The sequence below is a fragment of the Macroventuria anomochaeta genome (assembly GCF_010093625.1).
Source record: "Macroventuria anomochaeta strain CBS 525.71 unplaced genomic scaffold BU25scaffold_4, whole genome shotgun sequence".
NCBI lineage: Eukaryota > Fungi > Ascomycota > Dothideomycetes > Pleosporales > Didymellaceae > Macroventuria > Macroventuria anomochaeta.
The window spans coordinates 789,711-812,063 of NW_022985365.1; the positions used below are offsets into that span (position 1 = coordinate 789,711).

General features: G+C 54.5%; 9 protein-coding genes across 9 annotated transcripts; 5 read left to right on the forward strand and 4 right to left on the reverse strand.

The window, feature by feature from the left end:
- Nucleotides 1-73: 73 nt before the first annotated feature.
- On the forward strand, nucleotides 74-1,710 carry BU25DRAFT_407279 (ribosomal protein L10e). The gene is made up of 4 exons (XM_033705493.1): nucleotides 74-311; nucleotides 445-511; nucleotides 584-1,009; nucleotides 1,063-1,710. The coding sequence occupies exons 2-4, from the start codon at nucleotides 464-466 to the stop codon at nucleotides 1,252-1,254; spliced, it is 666 nt and encodes a 221-aa protein (XP_033565823.1). The 5' UTR covers nucleotides 74-311; nucleotides 445-463; the 3' UTR covers nucleotides 1,255-1,710.
- BU25DRAFT_192530 (autophagy protein-like protein Apg9) lies at nucleotides 1,458-4,793 on the reverse strand. Its single transcript, XM_033701023.1, has 2 exons — nucleotides 3,022-4,793; nucleotides 1,458-2,974 (listed from the first exon to the last, which is right to left on the reverse strand). The coding sequence occupies exons 1-2, from the start codon at nucleotides 4,423-4,425 to the stop codon at nucleotides 1,658-1,660; spliced, it is 2,721 nt and encodes a 906-aa protein (XP_033565824.1). The 5' UTR covers nucleotides 4,426-4,793; the 3' UTR covers nucleotides 1,458-1,657.
- Nucleotides 4,764-6,895, forward strand: BU25DRAFT_488206 (oligomeric Golgi complex subunit 6; the record flags this gene model as incomplete). The annotated part of the gene is made up of 2 exons (XM_033711332.1): nucleotides 4,764-5,057; nucleotides 5,108-6,895. 2 exons carry the CDS (start codon nucleotides 4,764-4,766, stop codon nucleotides 6,893-6,895), a joined length of 2,082 nt encoding a protein of 693 aa, XP_033565825.1.
- BU25DRAFT_192665 (bola domain-containing protein) lies at nucleotides 6,785-8,052 on the reverse strand. The gene is made up of 2 exons (XM_033701025.1): nucleotides 7,359-8,052; nucleotides 6,785-7,237 (listed from the first exon to the last, which is right to left on the reverse strand). The coding sequence occupies exons 1-2, from the start codon at nucleotides 7,552-7,554 to the stop codon at nucleotides 7,062-7,064; spliced, it is 372 nt and encodes a 123-aa protein (XP_033565826.1). The 5' UTR covers nucleotides 7,555-8,052; the 3' UTR covers nucleotides 6,785-7,061.
- BU25DRAFT_455070 (NGG1p interacting factor 3) lies at nucleotides 7,947-9,148 on the forward strand (the record flags this gene model as incomplete). Its single annotated transcript, XM_033709920.1, has 2 exons — nucleotides 7,947-8,008; nucleotides 8,065-9,148. 2 exons carry the CDS (start codon nucleotides 7,947-7,949, stop codon nucleotides 9,146-9,148), a joined length of 1,146 nt encoding a protein of 381 aa, XP_033565827.1.
- A 288-nt stretch (nucleotides 9,149-9,436) lies between these two features.
- On the reverse strand, nucleotides 9,437-11,018 carry BU25DRAFT_332299 (flotillin domain-containing protein; the record flags this gene model as incomplete). Its single annotated transcript, XM_033702434.1, has 2 exons — nucleotides 9,437-10,882; nucleotides 10,935-11,018. The coding sequence occupies 2 exons, from the start codon at nucleotides 11,016-11,018 to the stop codon at nucleotides 9,437-9,439; spliced, it is 1,530 nt and encodes a 509-aa protein (XP_033565828.1).
- Nucleotides 11,019-11,898: 880 nt separating this feature from the next.
- Nucleotides 11,899-13,096, forward strand: BU25DRAFT_192560 (uncharacterized protein). The gene has a single exon (XM_033701024.1). The coding sequence runs from the start codon at nucleotides 12,063-12,065 to the stop codon at nucleotides 12,756-12,758; it is 696 nt and encodes a 231-aa protein (XP_033565829.1). The 5' UTR covers nucleotides 11,899-12,062; the 3' UTR covers nucleotides 12,759-13,096.
- A 339-nt stretch (nucleotides 13,097-13,435) lies between these two features.
- BU25DRAFT_332747 (uncharacterized protein) lies at nucleotides 13,436-14,053 on the reverse strand (the record flags this gene model as incomplete). The annotated part of the gene is made up of 1 exon (XM_033702455.1): nucleotides 13,436-14,053. One exon carries the CDS (start codon nucleotides 14,051-14,053, stop codon nucleotides 13,436-13,438), a length of 618 nt encoding a protein of 205 aa, XP_033565830.1.
- A 1,405-nt stretch (nucleotides 14,054-15,458) lies between these two features.
- BU25DRAFT_488212 (RING finger domain-containing protein) lies at nucleotides 15,459-22,277 on the forward strand. Its single transcript, XM_033711333.1, has 2 exons — nucleotides 15,459-21,824; nucleotides 21,915-22,277. The coding sequence occupies exons 1-2, from the start codon at nucleotides 15,628-15,630 to the stop codon at nucleotides 22,180-22,182; spliced, it is 6,465 nt and encodes a 2,154-aa protein (XP_033565831.1). The 5' UTR covers nucleotides 15,459-15,627; the 3' UTR covers nucleotides 22,183-22,277.
- Nucleotides 22,278-22,353: the final 76 nt, after the last annotated feature.

Genomic DNA, 22,353 nt, shown 5'->3' on the forward strand with positions numbered 1-22,353 from the left:
TTGAGGCGCATCTTCAGGTGGCCCTAGGAACATCAAAGTGTAGATGCAGGAGATATACACAACGCCTGAAGAGCTGGTTCAAGCAACATCTACAGCGTGTGAAGCATGCGACATTCACAGCAAGCTGCATCATCAATTGACAGCCTACAGCCTTGCTTAACGGCAATAGTTCACGCGAATCACCACCGAGTGTGGCGATGATGCTTTGAAATCGCGCCCCAGGGCCGGCTAAGCGAGCGGCCCGTGCGCCTTCACACAGGAAATCGTCTTTGCCCGCCCGACCTCACTCGTCAACTAACCCACCCAACGAGGTACGTACGGTCTCTATAAGTACCCCAGCACGCCCCATCTGCTGCCAGAATCGTCATCCACACTCTCGAGCGATTTCCACACGTCCCGCCGCCCTTTTGCGCTCGTCGAACACCCAACTTATTGATTTCAAAGCAGGTTACCAGTCGTCACAATGGCCCGCCGTCCCGCCCGTTGCTACCGCTACTGCAAGAACAAGCCCGTACGTGATACCAGAGGATGCTGCGAAGCGTGAGAAGCGTGAAGGAGGAGCAGCGGACTGACATGCGTCCAGTACCCCAAGAGCAGGTTCAACCGTGGTGTACCTGATGCCAAGATCCGCATCTTCGACCTCGGTCGCAAGAAGGCCAGCGTAGACGACTTCCCTCTCTGCGTCCACCTCGTCTCCAACGAGTACGAGCAGCTGTCCTCCGAGGCTCTCGAGGCCGCCCGTATTTGCGCCAACAAGTACCTCGTCAAGATTGCCGGAAAGGAAGGTTTCCATCTCCGTGTCCGTGTCCACCCTTACCACGTCGTCCGTATCAACAAGATGTTGTCGTGCGCTGGTGCCGATAGGCTGCAGACCGGAATGCGTGGTGCCTTCGGAAAGCCCAACGGTCTCGTTGCCCGTGTCAACATTGGTCAGATCCTCATGTCCGTCCGAACCCGTGACTCTCACCGCGCCACCGCCCTTGAGGCTCTGAGGCGTTGCCAGTACAAGGTACGGAAGAAGCATTACAAAAGGTCATCTGGACGCGTACTAACATGACGCAGTTCCCCGGTCGCCAGAAGATCATCGTCTCCAAGAACTGGGGTTTCACCCCCCTCAAGCGCGACGAGTACGTCGAGAAGCGCCAGGAGGGCAAGATCAGGATCGACGGTGCCTACGTACAGTTCCTCCGCAACAAGGGTGCTCTCGAGTACAACATGCGCCGCTTCCCCGAAGCTTTCGAGCAGGAGGCTTAGGTGTTTTGTTGCGAGTGAAAAGATGATGAACATGCGCTTTGGGTTATTCAAATGGGATACCGGTCATGGCGTGGTTTGCTTTCCTCAGTCATCGATCAAGGTCGGAGGAGGTGTCGTCTGTAGAGAATGACCGAATACCAGCTCGACAATGACAATGATACAACAATACTGTTCGATGTTCATGTGATGCCATATACCACTACACTAATCAAGAATCAGTCAAGTATCTATATTGCAGATCATTGCGATCATGCAGTGTTCTTGAAGAATGCGATGTATTGCGTTATCAAGGCCATCCTAGCCCGTCATGGTATCAAATCAAACACCTAAACCCGCCCAACGCATATAGGCATGCATGCTGATGCAATACCAGGATGAATCACCCAAACGCCAGAACAAATGATTACACCCCAACACCAGCGCCCCTTCCCTCAGCTTGCGCCTTGCTAAACTGCCGCAACAACTGCAACACGCCACCCCTCCCAGCACCCGGCGCCTCATCCTCGTCGTCATCATCCTGCGCCAACCGACTAGTCCGCCAACTATCCCCAATCGTACTCTCCTCCTCGATCCTCGCCCCTGGATGCCCCGTCGGACTCGCCACATTATGCAGTCTCGACTGATACCTCCCATGCGACACGCCTCTCGGTGAACTTCTCAACGCAGGAGCAGAAGGCTGGTGGTGCGGATCCAGCAGCATGGAAGACATGGGCTCGTCTCGTGCAGGATGCCTCGGTGTGTGGCGCTGGAGATGCTGCGGTTGGCGGCCAGCGGGTCCTCTGCTGGTACCGCGTGCATGAAGCCCTGCATCACCGGGCTGAGCCGTCTGGCTCATGTTGCCGAATGCGTTCGGGAACTGCGGCGGGGGATGGAAAGTGCTGCGGCCTTGAAGTCTGTTGTTGTAGCCTCTGCCACTTGGGTTTCCATATGTGTCCATGAAGCCGTAGTAGCTTGCTAGCATCTTGTTATCCTTTGCCATGAAGTAATCTTCTCGTGGGTCGCTTGCGGGGTCATTTGCGCGTGCGCCGCCGGGTTGGGAGGCGGGGATGTTGTTTGTGCGGTTTTGCGTGCCTTTGTTGAAGGGGAACATGGAGTACGAGCACGTCACGCCTAGGCCATCTACGACGATGGAGAACTCGCGAAAGAAGTCGACGATGCGCTCGCTGCAGTTGGGCAGGCGAAAGATAAGGAGGAATGGTGTGATAACCATGCTGAGGATTTCTTCAGCGAAGATGAGAACCTTGGGTTGGTAGAGCTTTGCGAACTCGGCGCGGACTTCGTCAGTGTGTAGACGGTCGGTCCACGACTCGGGCTCATAGCGTGTGTGGTAGATGACATGGCCAAGGTAGAATGCGGGATCAGAGATCTGGTCTTCTTGAGGGCTGCTTCCTCTAGCCGAACGGTATATGGCTGTGAAGACACCAATCCAGAAAATCGCTGTCTTTCCAGGCGTGATCTCGAAGGTGAGGAACAGCTCGGAGTCAAGAAGAGTGAGCGCTACTAGCACAAATGCGAACGCTCCTGTAACAAACGCTATAAATGAAGATATCTGCTCTGTCTTGTCCTTGGGAAATTGTGCGAGGTACATGTTGGCGTACGGTTGGGCCATCTTATGGCGGCGCTCGAAAAGGTGAGGTAGCTCATTGAACTCGCGGAACTTCCACTGCGCAAAGTGTGTGAAGTCGCGGTTGCTCAGTTGGCCGGGGTCTTTGTGGTACTCCTATTACTGTCAGCTTAGGTTTCTCGTATCTTCATTAATAAACTTACTGCAAAGTACTTGAACAGGTACGATGCCAGTACGAAAATCACTGCGAATGGAGCGCAGACAACACTGATCAGTCCGACACCCATCAACCGAGTCCGCAGTCTCTTCACAAGTTCCCGACGGTTGCGCTCTTTGAGGAATTCGGGATTAAACTGGCCATTCTTGCCGCTAAAGACAAACTCTAAGATGGCGAGCTCCACATGCCACCTTGTAGTCTCAGAGAAGATGTACCTGTTTCCTAAGAAGGGAATGGGCACCGTCACATCCAAAACCTCCTTGTTAAAGAGGGCGATGAGGTAGTTTTCGCGCCTCATGAGGCGGCTTGCTATATCGATGGCATCCAGACGCTGTCGGCTCTTTGAGTCCAGCAGCTTCCGAGTTTCTGGCGACAAGTTCGATGCTGTGGTGAGGTTCAGGTCACGTAAGGCCATGATGCGACTGACAACTTGTTGCCACTCCACAGTCTGAATGTCCCGGTCTGGAATATCGAGGAGATGGTGGTAGAAGTCGTGCATGGCCTTCAGCCTTGGTATGTCCGTGACCATTGTATAGAACGAATAGATCCAATAGCTGGAGAAAACCCATATAGCAAAGATCCAGAGGCCGTGTATCCTGGATGTGCACTTGGGCACGAGCACTTCGCTCATCTTGTGGCTCTGAGAGAGCTTAGAGTAGTCGATGCACCACCCGAAGAAAGTCATGAAGCCCACTACGAATGCAGATTGCAGAAGAGTCAAGACCCGTTTCAGTAGCATCGAGTAGATGCCGTGACCGCGGTAGTATTCGTAGACGTCCTTCATGTATGTGTCCAGGTCGGTCTGGTTAACCCACAGCCACAGTGCCTTCTCTTTAGGATTAACGTTAAACTGCCCTGTCCTCCCCCAGGTTTTGGCTGGTGCCCCGGCCATATCGTCGTGCAGCCGCTGCTGTCTCTGGGTAGTGTCCCACTGCGCTCGTGTCTGCCGCGTCGAAGGGCCAGGTACTGGGGGTGGCAGGCCGTCTGTACGCCGTGTCGCAAGTGGTGACGAAGGTCCTCCTTCAAGGAGCAACGACTGCGGAACATCGTCGTCGTCGTCCACTGGCAGAGGTCGCGCTGGGGCAGGCTGTTTCCGTCCAGCGGCTCGATTCGCTGCGTTGATGCCTGGAGGCGCGTTCGGCTTCCGTCTTGCTTCAGGAGAAACAGCACGGCTATCGGTCGTCATCTGACTGCCAGATGCTTCTTCCAGTAGGTGTTCCAAGTCTTGCGGCTCGAAGTAGGCCCCGAAGTTCTCCTCGTCTATGTCCATGACGTGCTGTCCGTCTGTCGAGGTCGAGCTTCGGCGCGGCTGAGGGTTTAGGGGATCACTTTCGAACGGCTCGTCAATTGCGGAGGGCAGAAGTCTAGAAAGAAGATTGGAGGCCATCATGCTGAGCAGCCTGCACTACGCTCAGGCAGCGGGCGGGGCGCGTGGCCGTGCTGCGGCGTCTTAGGGAATATTGTGATTAGAGGGCTGGTCGTATCTTGCCCAGAGGGTCAGATCCAGCTCCATGAACGTGAGTAAATCTCAAGCCGTGAGCATTCCGGCGTGACAAACTGTAGGAATGGTGACAGTAGCTGTCATGTGGGTGCTCTTTGGGAGTGTTGCAGGTGACGCGGTTGATAGCTGTGAGCTGCCGATATCGATAAGGAAGCTCGGCTAAACCTTCCCTCCATTTTGTTTGCCCAATGTGTACACTTGTGCTGTCCGCTGGACACTCAACAACCATGTCAACGAGTTATTTCCAGGAGCGTGGCACTCCTGCATCACAAAATGGCCTGTCTCCCGCTTCTCCGCAAGTTGGAGCAGGATCACGTGGGGTCAACGCACTCTCCAGTCGAATAACCAGCGTACTGTCCGCTTCCTATGCTGATCTGGAAATTCGAGGGGCTCTAGAGACCATAGATGAGCGCAATATTCAGAACACAGCAGAGACAAGACGGCAGATTCGACTCGATGTTCAGAAGGAGGTGATCGAATGCAACGGTGAGATTGTCAAGGATTTCGGGGAAGTCGCTGAGGTTTGTCTCTATCGTTGGACAATATGTGTTCATGTACTGAGTAAGTGTAGCAACTGAGGCGTATTGGCGCGGCTATCAACAGCTTGAACAGCTCTTGCGCTGATATGCGTGCACACATCACGACTGCAGCCCGTGAGACTGGCCCTGTTCAGGACGAAGCCACAAGCCTTATCAATCAGAGGAAACAGATCGAGATCAAGCATCAGATACTGAATGCATTCAGCTTGCACTTCCGGATTACCGAAGAGCAGGCCACCGTCTTGACGTCTACTGCAGAGCCAGTAAATGAAGAGTTCTTCCAGATCTTGACACGCGTGAAGAAGATCCATCACGATTGCCAGGTACTGCTGGGCACCGAAGACCAGCGCCTTGGTCTAGAGATTCTGGAGCAGAGTTCGAAGCAACTCAACGGAGCGTTCCAAAAACTGTATCGCTGGATACAGCATGAGTTCAAGACTTTAGATCTGGAGAACCCACAGATCAGCGCGTCTGTACGACGGTCCTTACGAGTCCTCGCGGAACGACCAACCCTATTCCAGAGCTGCCTCGACTCTTTTGCCGAAGCTCGAGAATCGATTTTGTCTGATTCTTTCCACGCGGCTCTGACGGGGTCCAACTCGGACACTTCGCATATCGCAACTAAGCCTATCGAGTTCTACGCACACGACCCGTTACGTTACGTCGGCGACATGCTTGCTTGGGCGCATTCAGCTACAGTATCGGAGAGGGAAGCGCTTGAAGTGCTGTTCGTTTCAGACGGTGACGAGATCAGTCGTTCCATCCAAGCCGGGCTGGAAAGCGAACCCTGGCTAAGAGGCGATGGAGACCAGGAAGTGTTCGATGGCAAGAAGGCCCTAGACCAACTCGTCAGTCGTGACCTTACAGGCGTTGCACGACTCTTACGGCAGAAGACCGAGCAAGTTGTTCAGAGCCACGAAGACGCAACGCTCGCCTACAAGATCGCCAATCTGATCGGATTCTACAAAGGCACATTCGTTAAGCTGCTTGGCCAAGACTCAGATGTCCTTGATCTTTTCGACACTCTGCAAGCCGCAGCAATGCGCCAATTTCGTGCCAACATGCGTGACCATGTTGCCACTGTTCAAAGCGAATTGGCTGTTGTGCCAGCAGATCTCTCACCTCCCGACTTCCTAGAAGAAGCCCTGCAAACTCTCAAGGTGCTTGCGAAGAGCTACGACACCTCTGTAGCAGCTGTGGACGAGTCAAACAGCGACTTTGAAGCTGTGCTAGCTGAAGCCCTCGATCCTTTCCTCGGCGGCTGCGTGAATCTCCAGAAGAGCATGGAGCAGCCCAATGGCGCTATCTTCGCCATCAACTGCCTCCTCGCTGTCAAGGAGGCACTTACGAGTTTCAAATTTGCTGCAGAACGAGTCGCTGAGATGGGCGAGACGATCGAGGAGCATATCGCTGCGCTCGTGGACTACCAGCATCAGTACCTCCTCCACGAGTCTGGGCTCGTCACACTTCACGAGGCACTCTCGGACATCACCGATACGCCTGAAAGCCTGAAGACAATCCCACAGTTGACTGCATTCAAACAAGAAGCGTTAGTAGCTACCAGCCAGCAACTGGACGAGTTCCTGCCCTCTGCGCTCATTGATGCTGCAGAGAACCTGAAACAATTACGCAATCGAACCATGGTTCAGGAGATCACGGAGGAAGCGGCAGCCCAGTTCTGCGAAGACTTTGAATTCGTGGAGAAGAAGATTGTCGCAGCTGATGATCTGCTCTACGACGAAGATGACGAAGACGCCGAGCCGGGGCTCAGCGACTTATTTCCTCGCACAGGTGGAGAGATTAGGGTTTTGCTCAGCTAGACCCCATTATACTTTATATATAGACAGCCTCACAAATACGAGCAGAAACAGTCGAGAAGCTCCTTCTCTTTGCCGTCATGCATCATTTCGTTCTCCGTGCTCCTCTACATTCGTGATTGGGTCATGACCTCGTGAGCCCCAGATGCTATTCGTTTGAATTCGTGACTCATTGGGGCTTCTTCTTCTCCCACTCTTCGGGCGTATGGCACTTGGGCGTCCAGGCATGTATCGCGGCAATCTCCTCTTTTAGCGCAGCGTTCACCAGACGATGTCTTGCCAGTGTTGTTTTCTTGGTGAATTGTGGCGAGACGATGATGGCTTCGAACATTTGCCCGCATCCTCCTGCGAGGAATATTAGCATGTGATCTCGTGACATTCGTATCTTACTTCACCAACACCCAGACATCAACAAATCCGACATAGAGTTTGAGAAACGATCAATGGTTGAAGATGGAAAACGTACCACTCATATCCTCAATCTCCACATGCGTTGCCCCAAGATTTGTCTCCAGTTTCTGCTTGATGGCCTCAGGCGTAACGCCCGAGTTCGCTGCATTACGGGCCGCCTCGTCGTCTGTGCGTGCACTCATGATCGCGGCGTTCGAAGGGTCGACGAATAGCTGGTCAAGAGATTTTGTGAGTTTGTGACGCGGATCCATCGCGTTGCTTTTACGAGGCCGATGATGTGATGGTGGGCTATCTTCGGATCTGATAAGGACCCTGCCGGGGTGATGGCTCGGGTTTATGATGCGTGCGGGAGGTGACGTAGCGCAGGACGCGAACGCAACGATTGCTGCAGTGAAGGGGGACGCGTCGTGCAACAAAACAATTGTTTGAACTGGGAGAGGTGCAATTGGAATACCAAGGTATGTTTTTGAAGGATAGTAGAGACTTTACCCCTCCATATAGCTGCCCAAGCTGTAGGGCTAGAATTGGTATGCAGGGCCAGCTACTGACGGGACCTGTGCAGGTAGCCCGAGCATCGAAGCTTCATAGTCTCGCAAACTACTGCATGTTCTTTCCGACATTGAGACGCTCTTTTGCTGCGACCATGAGTGCGAATACTAGCTCTGCGCCCTTCTCGAAGGCCGTGGTAAGGGCGATGCAAAAGCTGTATGTAGCATCCCTCGTTCTCTCGAATCGAGTGTTAACAGCTAATGTTCACACAGCTATCCAAAGGCACTTGCAGATAACTCATGGGACAATACCGGACTGCTGCTAGAAGCTCCCTTCGACCCTTCACGCCGACAAGATAACACAGTCCTCCTCACCATCGACCTCACCAAAGCTGTTGCCGACGAAGCCATTGCCCTGAAGTCCTCGATCGTAGTCGCGTACCACCCCATCATCTTTCGCGGCCTGAAGTCCCTCACCCTCGCAAACTCCCAACAACAGACACTCCTCCGCCTCGCCAGCCATGGAATCAGCGTCTACAGTCCTCACACCGCCGTAGACGCAGCACCAGGAGGGCTAGGTGACTGGCTAGCAGACATCGTAACCGGGACAAAGACAAGCTACGACGCCTCGCCGTCAGCAGCAACCACCCCAGCGCCCCAAAGCGAAGGCGATCACGACCCTTTCGTACAGCAAAAAGGAGCAGCAACACTATCCGTCCAGCGACCGACCTTCCTACTGCAACACCACCCCAGCCAAACCACACTCCGCCTCTCTAAAGATCCGCCGAAGACAACTTCGATCCCACACACCCGACGCCCCATCGTCCCTCAATTACCCGAGATCAAGACCCATCCTGGCGCAGGTATGGGCCGCATCGTCGAATTCAACGACGCGCAACCACTCCCCACACTGCTTGACCGGATAGGCAAGGGTCTCAACAACCCAAAAGGTTTTCCAATCGCAATTCCACAAGACGCGAATATCGGCGACATCAAGATCCGCAGCGTGGGCATATGCGCGGGCTCAGGAGGATCTTTGCTCGGGAACCTGGATGTCGATCTGCTGTTCACGGGGGAGATGAGCCACCACGAGGCGCTTGCGGCGATTGAGAAGGGGCAGGTGGTGATTAGCTTGTTTCACAGCAATTCCGAGAGGGGTTTTTTGGCGGAAGTGCTCAGGGAGCAGTTAGAAGACACGATTGAGGGCGAGTGGCAGGCTGTTAGGGAGGAAGAGAAGGGCGACGAAAGGCTGAAGGAGGCGTTGGCGGATCAGGAGTTTGAGGTTGCGGTTAGTGAAGTGGATAGGGATCCGTATGGGATTGTGGTGTTGAAGGGTGATGCTGAGGAGAATGCCTAAATGTGAAAAGAGAGTGCAGCATCAGAGTTGTAATGACGGAACAACAAAGACAGTGGTCCGCTTCCTAGAAGATACGGCAAGCGTCACATCGGTCAAAAGACTACTAGTCACCTGGTGGAGTGTTTATTCAGCATAACGAGTGCTAGACTACTAGGTGGTATATCATCGATAAACAACCGTCTATCCTTTAACTCCAGGGTATAACCAAACGAAAACATATAAATCAGACTATCAGCACTCCTGCCATTAGCCGCCATTACTCAACCCACTCCAACCTTCCCTTTGCATCTAGGACGACTCGCTGCCGTTCCCCAACATTGCCAGCTTCTTCGGATCAGACTCGTGCTGCTGCGGCATCTGCGCCAACCATGTGGGGGGTGCCATACCCGTCTGATCGTGAATCGTCGACAAGAGGGGAGGCAGGCTCTGGAAGAGGTTACGGATGGGTGCAGTGGCGTCCATAGCGCCGTCACCACCCTGCGCTCCTGTATTCCAGACATTGATCTTCGGTTGCAGACCCTGGATCGCCTTCGCGTTCGCGTTGGCGAGTTGTTGGTAGGTACCGTTGCTCAGCATCATCCACTGCATCAGCCCCTGCGGTCCACCAAGCACCGTCGCCATCTCGCCGTATGCTTTCGCCATGGCAGACAGACCCTCAGCTTCGCGCTGCTGCGCGATGAGGTGCGCGTGCGCCTCCCTCTCCCTCCTGAAGTACTCAGCTTCCGCCTTGCGCTTCTCGACCAGGAACGAAGCCTCAGCCTCGCGCTCCTTGGCCTTGAAATCCGCCTCCGCGTCTTGCAAGCGGCGGTATGCAGCGGCTTCGGCTTCGGCCTGCTCGGAGAACTTGAGACCCTCGGCCGCACGCTGCTGCGCATAGAGTTCAGCGTCTGCCTTCTGCTGGCTCGATTCCTTCTCGATGCGCGCCTGCACGACTTTGGTCGCGCGCATGCGCTCCAATTCCATCAGCGCCTTTTTCTTCTCCACTTCGGTGTTGAGTTCTGCGTCGCGCTGCTCGGCCTCGCGCTTCGCATTAATCCGCGCAATGTTCAGTTCATTCCCGATCTGGATCTCCTTGTTCGTGAGCTTCGCGTCCGCAGTGGCCTTCTCGGCTTTGCGCTCGGTCTCGAGGACGGCGGTGGCGGCGTGGATTTTGGCGACCTCTTGTTTGGTTTTGCCTTGCTTTTCGGCTTCGCCGACTTCGCCCTTCATGCGGGCGTCCGCGACGTCGACTTTGGCTTGGTTGAGGGCGCCTTCGTGCGCTTTGCGGGAGAGGAAGGCGAAGTATTCGCTGCCGGGCGTGTCTTGGAGTTCTTTGACGTTGGCGTTGTAGATGCAGAGACCGAATTGGTCGAGTTCGCTCTGGACCGACTGGATCACCTTGTCCTTGAACACCTTCCTCTCGCGAAACAGCTCTTCCATAGTCATAGTGCTCACGATACTCCTCGTCTCGCCCTCGATAATACCTTTGACGATGTCTTGGACATGGTTGCGGCCGTCGTTGCCGGCAACAGTGACAGTGCCTTTCCTCGCTCCGGCGGTCGGTCGGCCGTCACTTTCTCCTGTAAGAAGCACAGCGTACTTCTCGAGCGAGGCCATGTCATCCGCGGGACCGATGGTGAAGACCGCAGGCAGCGAGAATTTAAGCTTCTCGATGGTCATGGCTTGCAGCGACATGGAGAAGTCGAAGGGCGTGATGCTGATCTTGGACACTTTCTGGAAGGGATAGACGAAGGCCTGGAGCATGTCAGCGTACTCTGGATGTTGTGCGTCTGAATTCGGAACTTACCTTCTTTTGGATTTTGACCTTCTCGATTCCTACACCCGTAACGACGAGGTAGGAATTCGGCTCGGCTACATGATACCAAGGCATCTTTGTGATTATTGGTGTGGTAAGTTTGTGTGGGTTTCGTAGACTTGCAGAGGTGTATTATTGCTGTGGAGTTGTGGTGTGTAAGAGGATTGGGGAGGTTTTCAAGATATCTTGAAGCCCTTGTGAAGGAGTTGGTCAATTAATGGTAGAAGTGATGCAACGAGCGAGATCGAGTAGGTAAACACAGCCGAACTTGCTCTATGGTTCTGATGATGCAGCCATCACAGAGCGAACCAGAGTCCTTATAACCTACATCCATACTTTCATCGCATTGTCGCTCGCATTGCCCCGCAGCCCTAAGACATGCAGTGGTTCCTGAAAGGGTACCGGTGAAAGCACGGGCCTTACTGCTAGCCAATTGGTCTCTTACACACCTGAAGTCAGCCTTGGCCTCAGCCACGCTCACCTAACCGAAGTCTTGCCTGAGGTCATGAGACCAACGCTCGCTTCTGCAAGAGGTAGTTCCGGACACGGTGAACCTAAGTGTTGACCTTTAACTGCGCAAACTGGCCTCTGTTAGTTTCGTTTCGCAGAGGCTGAACCAGACCGAATTCCAGAGCAGGCAGCAGAACCACATCACAGCCACCATTGACCGATTTCTCAACACCGTAAATCTCCAGCTTTCTCGATAAACTCATGTTCGTGTAGATTCTCGAGCGTTTTCGCGCCAAGCTTTTCGACCCAGGGCAATACCTAGGCTTCTTTCGAGGATCCATTATTGGCTCAACTTCGCATTACCAAAGTTCTGTATCTCTTCAGACCCAAGGATCGTTGAGTCACGAGGCGTTTGCGAACTGTGTTCAGGCCACAGTATGACCTAGGCTGTGTGAGGCTCAGATACGATCGAACGGTTGGGACGGATAACATCATTGTCGATATCGCCACCATTTGAGCCTACAGTGTCAGCTCGGGGATAATAGTTCGCCTTGACGGCTCAGCTTACAATCGCACGAGCTCCAGACCTTCCGCTTGCTGTGCCGGTCTTCCATATTCAGCCTCACCTCTTGTTCGACAACTGAACAATCGACCAAACGAAACGCAACCATGTCGCGAAACGAGAAAGACGATCTTCTCCCATCCTACTCAGAAACACCCACTCTCTCGCGCCCGACTGCGCATCGAGGCCAGCGGATCCTCGACCAACTGACTCTCACACGCGCACAACACATCCAGTCCGTGATCGACACCCACATCATTCCACTCGTAGAGGAGCGTGCATCGTATGGAATCGCTCAAACAACCATCGCTATGCTGCCATCAGACATCCCTTTACCAGCGGTGCAAGAGAAGTCCGAATTCAGCTTCGACACCGACACGTCGAAGGCTGTGGAAGTCATCGGTTTTGCATCTGACGAGGTGCCGGATGTGGTGCGCCTAGAAGGGCAGATGAATCGGACGGAGTTTTGGAGGGTTCAGACAGTCATCACTGAGCTGGAGCGCGTGCTTAGGGACAGCCTGAACGCAAGCCCGCAGTCGAGGAGTCCACTACGAGAGAGAAGCGAACTCGAGGCGCCACATAAGCAGAAGAGGAATTTTCTGGCCAAGTTCGTCGGGAGGGGTGAGGAGGAACGGTTGCCAAGTGGTGATCCAGAAGTGGGCATTAAGAAGATGGACGAGTCGGGGCTGGTGCTGGTCAAAGCCAGATTGGAGGAAATATCGTTGCGGACGTTGAGCGAGTTCGGACTGTATGATACCGTGTCGAAACAGTGTGTGATCATCAGGATTGATGCGAGGTGTTGATGGGAACAGGCCTCTCGTACGCTCGACAAATCCAGCAACAAGACTAGGCACAATCAGATCTCCTGGCTACGGCAGCAGCTCTGAAGATTGTGGAGATGCAGAGCCTTGCCTGGCAACGATGGTGCTGTGTTGCGGTGCAGCAGGCCCCTTACTGCCGATTTTCTTGACTTACGAGAGGGGGCGCAAGAACATATATCTACGTTTTGTGAGTGGGACACGAGAGCGAAGAATCAAAGCCAAGACAGCTGTTTCTCGAAAAATCACTAGCTCGATTGTCGTTGGGTGTATTCTCTTCTGCTAAGGTAATTGACGCAATGCACTATAGCAGGCCGAAGCCAACCAAACGCGAAGAACTGGCAGCATGCCGATCGGCTTTGTCGAGGCAGACGAGCGATGGCGGTCGAGTAACTGGCCGCGATCGAAGAACAATCAGCTATTGCGAAGCTTGAGCATGTCTTTTACTGCGATGGTTCTGTATGGATGTCGATATCGAAGCCTAGGTATGCGTACCGCCTTCCGCTGAGTGGCATATCTGCGAAGGCCCTGACACGGGCTGCGTTCGCCGACGCAAAGCAAGCCAGTGTCCTGAACAGCGCCATGATGTGGGTCGTCTGGGGGCCAGAGCGTTTCGTGCAACGTGAGATTGTGATAGATGATGCGGGGTGCCGTCAAGAGCCTCAAGTCTTAGCTGGCTTCTTCTCGCCCTGAGCATCGAAACCAAGTTTCTCCAGCTGTCGGACGAGCTCGCTGATCTTGATGACCTTCTCGAACTGCTCTGGCAGCAGCCCTTCGCCCTTTTCTTTCTTGTCCTTCAGTTCTCGGGCCTGCCGCAGCTTCTTGACAAGCTTTTTTGCCTCCTTCTCCTTCTCGGCCTCCGGATCGACGGGCTTCGCGGGCTCAGCGGGCTCAGCGGGCTCAGCGGGCTCAGCGGGCCCAGCTGCTTTTCCGGGCTCGGCGGGCTCGGCGGGCTTCTCGTCCTCTTTCTCAGCAGCAGCCTTTTTCCTTGCTTCCCTGCGCTTCGCGTTCTTGTTGGCTGTGTTGCTGCTCTTGGCGGGGTCATCCTCTTTCTTCAGGGGCTCGGCGCCTGGGACACCAGCTTTGCCTCGGTTCCTGAAGCCTTCAGCGGTCCTGTTTTTGTAGAGCTCGACGTCCTCTGGTGGACGGTAGCCCGGGCGCACGCGGATTTCCTTGCGGACGGAGCCATCAGCGCGCACGGAGGAGGGAATGTGACGCTCACCCGTGGCAGATGTGGCGATGCCAGCTCGTGAGACTGGGGCGCCCTCGACGGAGGGCATGTTGTGCGTGGTACGCGCTACGGTTGCGGAGGGTCGAATGTGACTTGGTGGGGCGGGGCAGCAATTGTAGTCGTGCTGCACGGTGTGCTGAGAAGCAGCTTGTCGGTCGCAGACGTGCTTCGTTGGCGGCTTGCTGTGCAGATGCGTGGGCGTGGGCGTGGAAGCCCTTCGGCGTGCTCACAGCTCGAGTCTCGTGTGGTGGGGGAAAATGGCTGTGATGTACCGGTTGGAGTTGTCAGGCCGCCGTCGCGTCTGACCAATCGCATCGGCCGCCATTTCCGTGACCCGGCTGGTTGATTCTGTCGTTCACGAACCTCCACCCTGCCATACCCGCAGCAGCAGCACCACCACATCCGTCTCCGCAGCCTCCCGAGCTCCGTAAACACCTCCACAATGGCCGGCGTAAGTCAATTGAGAGTCCACGAGGCTCCGAGCCCGTGCTAACAGCGCCGTGTGCAGTTCGCGAACACCATCTACAAGCATGCCTCCCCCTACCGCGATGCCACGGCCGGACATGACTAACAATCGATCGCAGCACTGTTATCAGGAGCAACGTCACCCTCCTCGGTACCGTGTTCGCCGCTGCCTTCGGCATGCAGCTGTACGTCGCAATCCCGCTCTGAAGCGTGGAACACCAGGAGTACTGAAACTGGGAACAGGGCTTTCGACACCGGCTCCGAGCGCATCTGGGACGGCATCAACCGCGGCGTAGGTGGAGCCATGCTGTTTGGACGGCTCAGGCTAACGATGCGGACAGCGCCAATGGAAGGACATCAAGCAGCGATACATCGAGGCCGCCGAGGACGACGAGTAGCGTGCACCGGAGAGACGGGGCAGACGGGGCAGACGGGGCAGACGGGGCAGACGGGGCAGACATGGCATAGACCGCACTTTCCTGCGCTTCTTCGAGACGGGCACTGTACATTGAGGTGTATTCTACAGCTTGCAAAATACCACGGCAGAGTGCTGATCATCCACCATCCCGTTCTTCCGTGCGTCTGCATGCAGGCACGCCCTGCACTCCCTCCAGACAACTGTCAATGTTGCCCCAATGGGGTTCTGGCATTCGGTTTGTCTGGCTTTTTGCTTTTTTCTTCTTCTTCTCTTTTGTTTCGGATTGCTTTTGGGATACACAGTTGCTATTTGAATGGCCTCTGAGACGACTCTCTGATGAACACCAGCCGTTGGTGCATGTGCAAAGCTCACGTCGCCTGTGCGCCTGAAAAGCAGTATCTCTCTTGTGAAGTTGAAACGAACACAGTACCGTGCCCAGAGTGAACTGATTCGCGCTATACCGCGACACGCTGGATGCAGCTGCCGCGGCTGCGGGGAGTTCTTTATGCTCAGGTGCTATGACATAGCTCTGGAACTTTCACCTGCCACCGGCCTGACTACGCAGCAGTCCCGCAACAAGTCCCGCAACAGACACCAGGCCTCACTCTCCTTGCGCTGTGGCAGGACCACAAACTTACTAATAGCATCCGTTTCGGCCTCCGTCTCCTACTTGCCTCCTGCGCACATCGACAGCCAACCCCACTACATCCCACCTCCGCCAATTGCAGCTGGGGCGCGCCATGTACATATCGCCGCTGGAGCAGCAGCTCTGCCGCAACCTGCGCGAACTGCCTCGGCGGCACAACTACCGATACACGCCAGAAGCAGAGCGTGAGCTGCGCGCCATCCTCTTTCGCTCCCTCGCCGGCCACCCTGTCCATATCCCACTCTTCTTCCCTTCTGGACTACCCACCGGCCAGGACAAGCCGTGGAGCTTGCGCGACGCACAAGGCGCACTAGAAGGCGCAGAGTACACAGCTGCAGCAAAAGGAAAGCCGTGCGGCCACATCTTCAAGAACGGCGAGGGCACGTATCGCTGCAAGACATGCACAGCCGATGACACATGCGTTCTCTGCGCGCGCTGCTTCGACGCTTCAGACCACGAGGGCCACCAGGTCTTTGTTAGTGTCTCACCTGGCAATTCAGGCTGCTGCGACTGTGGCGACGAGGAGGCATGGATACGGCCCGTCCATTGCAACATACACTCGGCAGACACAGAGTCTAGCAACAAGACAGCTGGGAAAGCGAAAGAAGGCTCGTCATTGCCGGACGACGTGCTCGAGAGCATCCGCATGACGATTGCAAGATCCCTCGACTACCTCATCGATGTCTTCTCCTGCTCTCCGGAACAACTGCGTCTGCCCAAGACCGAGGAATCGGTCTTGCAGGACGAGCGCAACTCACGCCTTAGCTCGAAATGGTATGACCCCGGTGATCAGGCTGAAGAAAACCAGGAATACTGCTTGGTCCTCTGGAACGACGAGAAGCATACTGTGACAGACGTTCAGGAGCAGGTTGCGCGGGCTTGCAAGCAGAAGCAGGCGTTTGGCCTCGCAAAGGCCCACGAAGTCAACGATGTTGGTCGCAGTGCTGTCGTGTACAGATCAGATGTGAAGGAGCTCCTTCGTATGGCTAAGATTATCGAGGAAATCAAGTTGACCGTGACCATCCGGTCTGCGCGAGATACCTTCCGAGAGATGATGGGCGGCGCTATCGTTGAGTGGATTTCAGATATCGCCGGGTGCAGTGCGGGTGACGATCATCAGGTACTGCGACGCACCGTCTGTGAAGAGATGCTGAAGCCATGGCGCATCGGGAGCGCAGCGTCCAACGAAACCATCGGGAAAGACGGTCTAGACGATCATGAACTGGAGGACAGAGAGAACGAGGAGAGGAGTTTCTTCAGAGGACTCGTACCTATCCAGAGACGGGCTCAGATTATACGGATACGTGGGCAACGTCGGCAGCGTACACACGATAGGACGGACGATACAACAGCCTCAGATGACGATTTCGACGACGGCGATGACGAGGGCGAGGGCACGGCTGATGCCGGAGAAGAGATGGATATTGATGAAGTTGGCGCCCAGGACAATGATGGAGACGTAGAGATGGAGGCGTTTGAGAGCGCAGACGAGGCCCTGGAAACATCAGAGGCCACCATGGCAGGGTATCCTGCTCCACCTCCACCTCCTCCAGCCCCATCGCAGTTTTCGGCAGGACAAAGAGCACAGCATGAGCAGAGTGACACCCCTGCAGAATCTGACAGCGAGCCTCTGGTCGGTGCACCATCACTCAGTCGTGTTGAGCCTTTGATGACAGTGCCTGGAACACCTCATACACGATCACTGCCACTGAGACCATCTCGACCTCTGCAGCACTGGTTGGAGAAACCAGAAGGGTATGGCAGAAGGCCTGGGACACCGGCTCACGAGGACCTTTGGCAACGCCTGCGTCTCGACCGCCTCATCTTATACGATCTGCGCATGTGGAAACAACTTCGAATAGGCATCCGCGACGTATTCATCAGCACTGTCGTGTCGATTCCCGAATTCAAGCGTCTGCTTGGCCTCCGCTTTGCTGGCGTATACACCGGCTTGGCACAGCTCTTCCTTATTGCCGATCGAGAGCCAGACCATTCAATCATCAACTTGTCCCTCCAGATGTTGACAACGCCCTCCATAACTTCGGAAGTGGTGGAGCGCGGCAACTTCCTCACGAACTTGCTCGCCATTCTGTACACCTTCCTGACTACTCGTCAAGTCGGCTACCCAGCGAATGTCGACCCGAAGGCTACCCTAGCTTTTGAGCAAGGCGCTGTGACAAATCGACGGCTACATCATTTCTTCATGGATACAAAGTACCTCTTAGCATCAGAGTTTGTGCAAGACAAGATCCGCGAACAACCACGGTACCTTTCACAGTTCTTAGATCTGGTCAAACTACACCAAGGTATATGTCCTAATCAACGTGCTGTCGGCGAGCATCTCGAGTTTGAATCAGAAGCCTGGATCAGCGCATCACTCATAACTAGAGAGATCAACAAGCTATGCCGACATTTCGCAGATTCGTTCATCTGGAAGAAGGGGGAAGACGCCACAAACATCTGCCGAGCTATTCGAACCACAGCGGAAGTAGTGACTATCAATTCGTTGGGCGCTGAGCGCAAACGCTTCGATCAAGCCGAGCTCAAAGACGAAACCAAGTTCAAGACTCTGGAAGTGTTCGAATTTGATGCAGAGCCATCGAAACTCTTCGGTCCCAAGTACAAGGTCGTCGATTATGTTGTTGCAAAGGAGCACATGAGCTTCCACCACGCTCTCCACTACACGCTGTCCTGGTTAATCGATCGGGCACGAAGCATGTCGCCGGATCATGTACGGCAACTGCTTCTCTTCACTCGCGACGAACTGCAGATCCGATCCAACCCTGCCCTCATCTCCTCACATCAACCTGAAGACTACCTGCTTGCCGTCTTTGACTTTCCTCTTCGAGTGTGTGCATGGTTAGCTCAGATGCGGGCAGGTATCTGGGTTAGAAATGGCATAACGTTACGACACCAGATGAATCAGTACAGGAGTGTTTCACAAAGGGACGTTTGCCATCAGAGGGACCTCTTCCTCCTACAATCTGCCCTGGTTTTGTGCAACCCTTCGGTGTTCTTGGCTTCAATGATCGATCGTTTTGGACTGACAGGATGGATGACCGGAAAGTACGAAGCTAGTCAACATGGCTTCGAAGACACCCAGGTTATCGACGTGGTTGAAGACTTCGTACACCTCCTTATCATACTGCTCAGCGATCGCACCTGCCTCGTTCCGGCGGAGGACAACAGCGAATCGCACCTTGCTGCCATGCGACGAGATATTGCGCATGTTCTGTGCTTCAAGCCGCTCTCTTTCTCTGACATGACGGCACGATTGTCAGATCGGATACAGAACATGGACGAGTTCCCTGATGTTCTTCATGAGATGACACGATTCCGAGCACCCGAAGGCTTGTCGGATAGTGGCACCTTTGAGCTGAAAGAACAATATCTCGAACTGATCGATCCCTACGTCCACCAGTACAATCGCAATCAACGAGAAGAAGCCGAAACCATCTTTAGGAATTACAAAGCAAAGAAGACAGGAAAGCAAGCTAGCGACATCGTTTTCGAGCCAAGTCTCCGACCAGTCACGTCCGGACTCTTCCAGAACATCGCTGGCTTCACAAGGACACCACTCTTCGCTCAGGTTATGTACTACCTCTTGGGTTATGGTCTGAAGGCAACTGCCGCGACACCCAACATACCTGACACGCGCGTGGAGACGTACATTCAGTTTGTGCTACAACTGCTTCTCGTTGCCATTCTCGAGGATAAGTCTGAGCAACGCGTCTGGTCTGAGGAGATGCCCGATTCTTTTGTGGTTTCTGTACTCACAAAATCGGCGAATGTTGGCATACCCGAGCGACCGACTATCCTCTCGCTTCTGCTGGCTATCCAGGAGAAGGAAGAGTACAAGAGTTGTGAGTCCAAGATCGGTTTGATTCTGCACCGACTGAAGCAGCGGCAACAACACAGATTCATTGTGGCAGCTGCAGCTCTCAATGTCCCCACCGACAGGATGGATACTGCATCTCCAGCAAGCTTTGGACTCGAGGAGAAAGAGCTGAAGAAGAAGCAGGCTTTGGAACGGCAAGCGAAGGTCATGGCAGCCTTCAAGGAACAGCAAGGCAAGTTCATGGCCAACCAAGACTTTGACTGGGGAGAAGATGACTTCAGTGACTTGGAAGATGAAGATGGCGGCCTGGTCGAACAAGAAAAGACATTCAAGTACCCCTCAGGGACCTGCATCTTGTGTCAAGAGGAGACAAACGACCAGAAGCTCTACGGTACCTTCGGATATATCTCAGAAAGTCGCATACTTCGACAGACCGATCTTCAAGACAACGATTGGGTAGACGAGGTAACGCAGACCCCTACCAGCCTCGATCGCTCGGCAGATGAGGTTCGCCCATTTGGTGTTTCTGGAAAGAATAGACAAGTAGTCGAAAAGGTCAATGCTGGGGGAGAACGTGTCGCGACAGAGAGGCAAACTCTTGGGAAAGGCTTTCCCCGTGCACATGTCAAGTCAGGCCCAGTCTCCACTGGATGTGGACACATTATGCACTACGCATGCTTTGAGGTCTACCTTCAGGCGACTCAACGGAGGCACGTTGGTCAAATTGCTAGGAACCACCCTGAACGTCCCGAGTTCAAAGAGTTCATGTGCCCACTCTGCAAGGCTCTAGGCAACATGTTCCTACCGATCATCTGGAAGCCGAAGAAGATATTGCACCCTGGTGCGCTGGAGACGACGGCATCGTTCGACGAGTGGCTTGAGACCCATGTTGCAACGATGCACAAGAATTTCGAGAACGACAGAGGCAAGGCTTCAGCAGGGGAACTCGGTCAAGATCGAAAGAAGCTGTACGATTACGGTCAACAGGGCTTCATCCAGAACATCGCAGGTCATCTTCCGGACCTTGTCAGAGCACCCGTCTTTCCACCGCCCACGCAAGCAGCAACAGCCCCACTACAGCAACATCGATTCCAAATCCCAGCGTTTTTAGGAGGAGGTTCACGAGAACCTGAACCTGAACCTATCGCACCTGTCACACCAATGACCGAGCTCTTCAAAGTGTACCAGCGACTGCGAGATACTCTCAGTTCAAACGACATTCCCTCTGCTTTTACACACCTGCCTGCGCCAGGAACCGACATCGAGGACTTGACCCACACGGATTCACTTGCCCAAGCTCTAGGTCACTCGATCTCTGCGGTGGAGATTGCCCAACGTGGCGTACAGTCGGACTTTGTCAGGGGCACATTGATTGATAAGATCTCTCCACAGACTTTGACCCACCTCCAGATTTTGTCAGAGACTGTATCGTCCTACGTTGCCATCGGCAGTCTTGGGAACCAAGGATCGAGTCTCACGGAGATGGAGTATCTCCGCACTCAGTATGAGCAGATCCGCCAACTGTTTGTTGGCCACCCTGGAGTGTTTGACCCTGAGGTGCTTCCTCTCGATCTGAAGACCGTCACGCCTCTCTTGTGCCAGGACCCATTTGTATTCCTCACGCAATGCGCAGCAGGCACCGTACCAGCCACAGGCCTCGACGTGCATCACGTCTTGCGTCTGTCTTACTTGGCAGAGATGGTGCGCGTTGTCCTGGCGTACACCAACCCCACAGAGGGCCACCAGAGTGCACCGCACTTTCAGCAGCCAGAGCGCTTCGTCAACTCAGAGAAAGTGAGCAACGGATTCTTCTCCCCCGATCAGGCGAAAAACCTCCTCTTCTTCGTCTGCGCCGTCTTCAACGTAGCAAGTATGGAAGACTCTCCAGCATCACTGGACATCGACAACATGCCCATCCCCGATCAGTTCAAAGACCCCAACTTCCTCTACTTCATGCACACCATGTTATCCTCTTACGCCCTTCCTTTCATCCGCAAAGCTGCAATCCTCATGCACGTCCGCTACGGCATCGAGCTGCCCCCTACCCCAATGGACCAGGTCGATGAATCCGAACTCTCCCGCCTCACCACGCTCCTGCGTCTCCCCACTCTCCACGACATCTTCTCATCCTTCGCCACCCGGTCCAACTCAGGTCACATCACACGCTCCATCGTCGGCGGCTGGGTGCGGCATCTCTTGTGGGCCCAAGCAGGGAACCAGCCCCTGCGACCTACAATCTCGCTTTCGCATCCTGCCATCTTCGAACTCGTCGGCCTGCCCAAGACGTATGATACGCTTACCGACGAGGCGATACGCAGGAAGTGTCCGACGACAGGCAAAGAGCTTACGGATCCGGCGCTGTGTCTGTTTTGCGGAGAGATCATGTGCTCCCAGGCTGTGTGCTGTATGACAGGCAAAGGCCAGAGGGGCGGTTGTAACCAGCATTTGGCCAAGTAAGTCCCCCACACACCAATCCACACGCCCCATGCCCCCATGACCGTCATCATCAACGTCAAAACAAGACCGGTACTAACGATCGATAGATGCGGCGGCCAAATCGGCATCTTCATCCACATCCGCAAATGCATGGTTCTCTTCCTCAATCGCAACCACGGCACCTGGGCCGTCGCGCCCTACCTCGATAAACACGGTGAAGTGGATCCCACGCTCAGACGACACCATCAGCTGTTCCTCAATCAGAAGAGGTACGATGCCTTGCTCCGCAAGGTGTGGCTTGAGGGCGGCATTCAGAGCCTCATCGCACGGAAGCTTGAGGGCGATATAAATAATGGCGGGTGGGAGACTTTATAGGGAGATCTTTTGGGGATGAATTTGGGGGAGCGGAGGAGGTGGTAGGCGATGCAAGATGGAGAGCAGTGCATCCTAAAGGCGTTTCATGCTTATGTACTATGGTAACTAGAATCTGATCCTTCAATCACTCGTTGTCACTTAACATGAGCCCTAAAGCTGATCGTGCTTTGG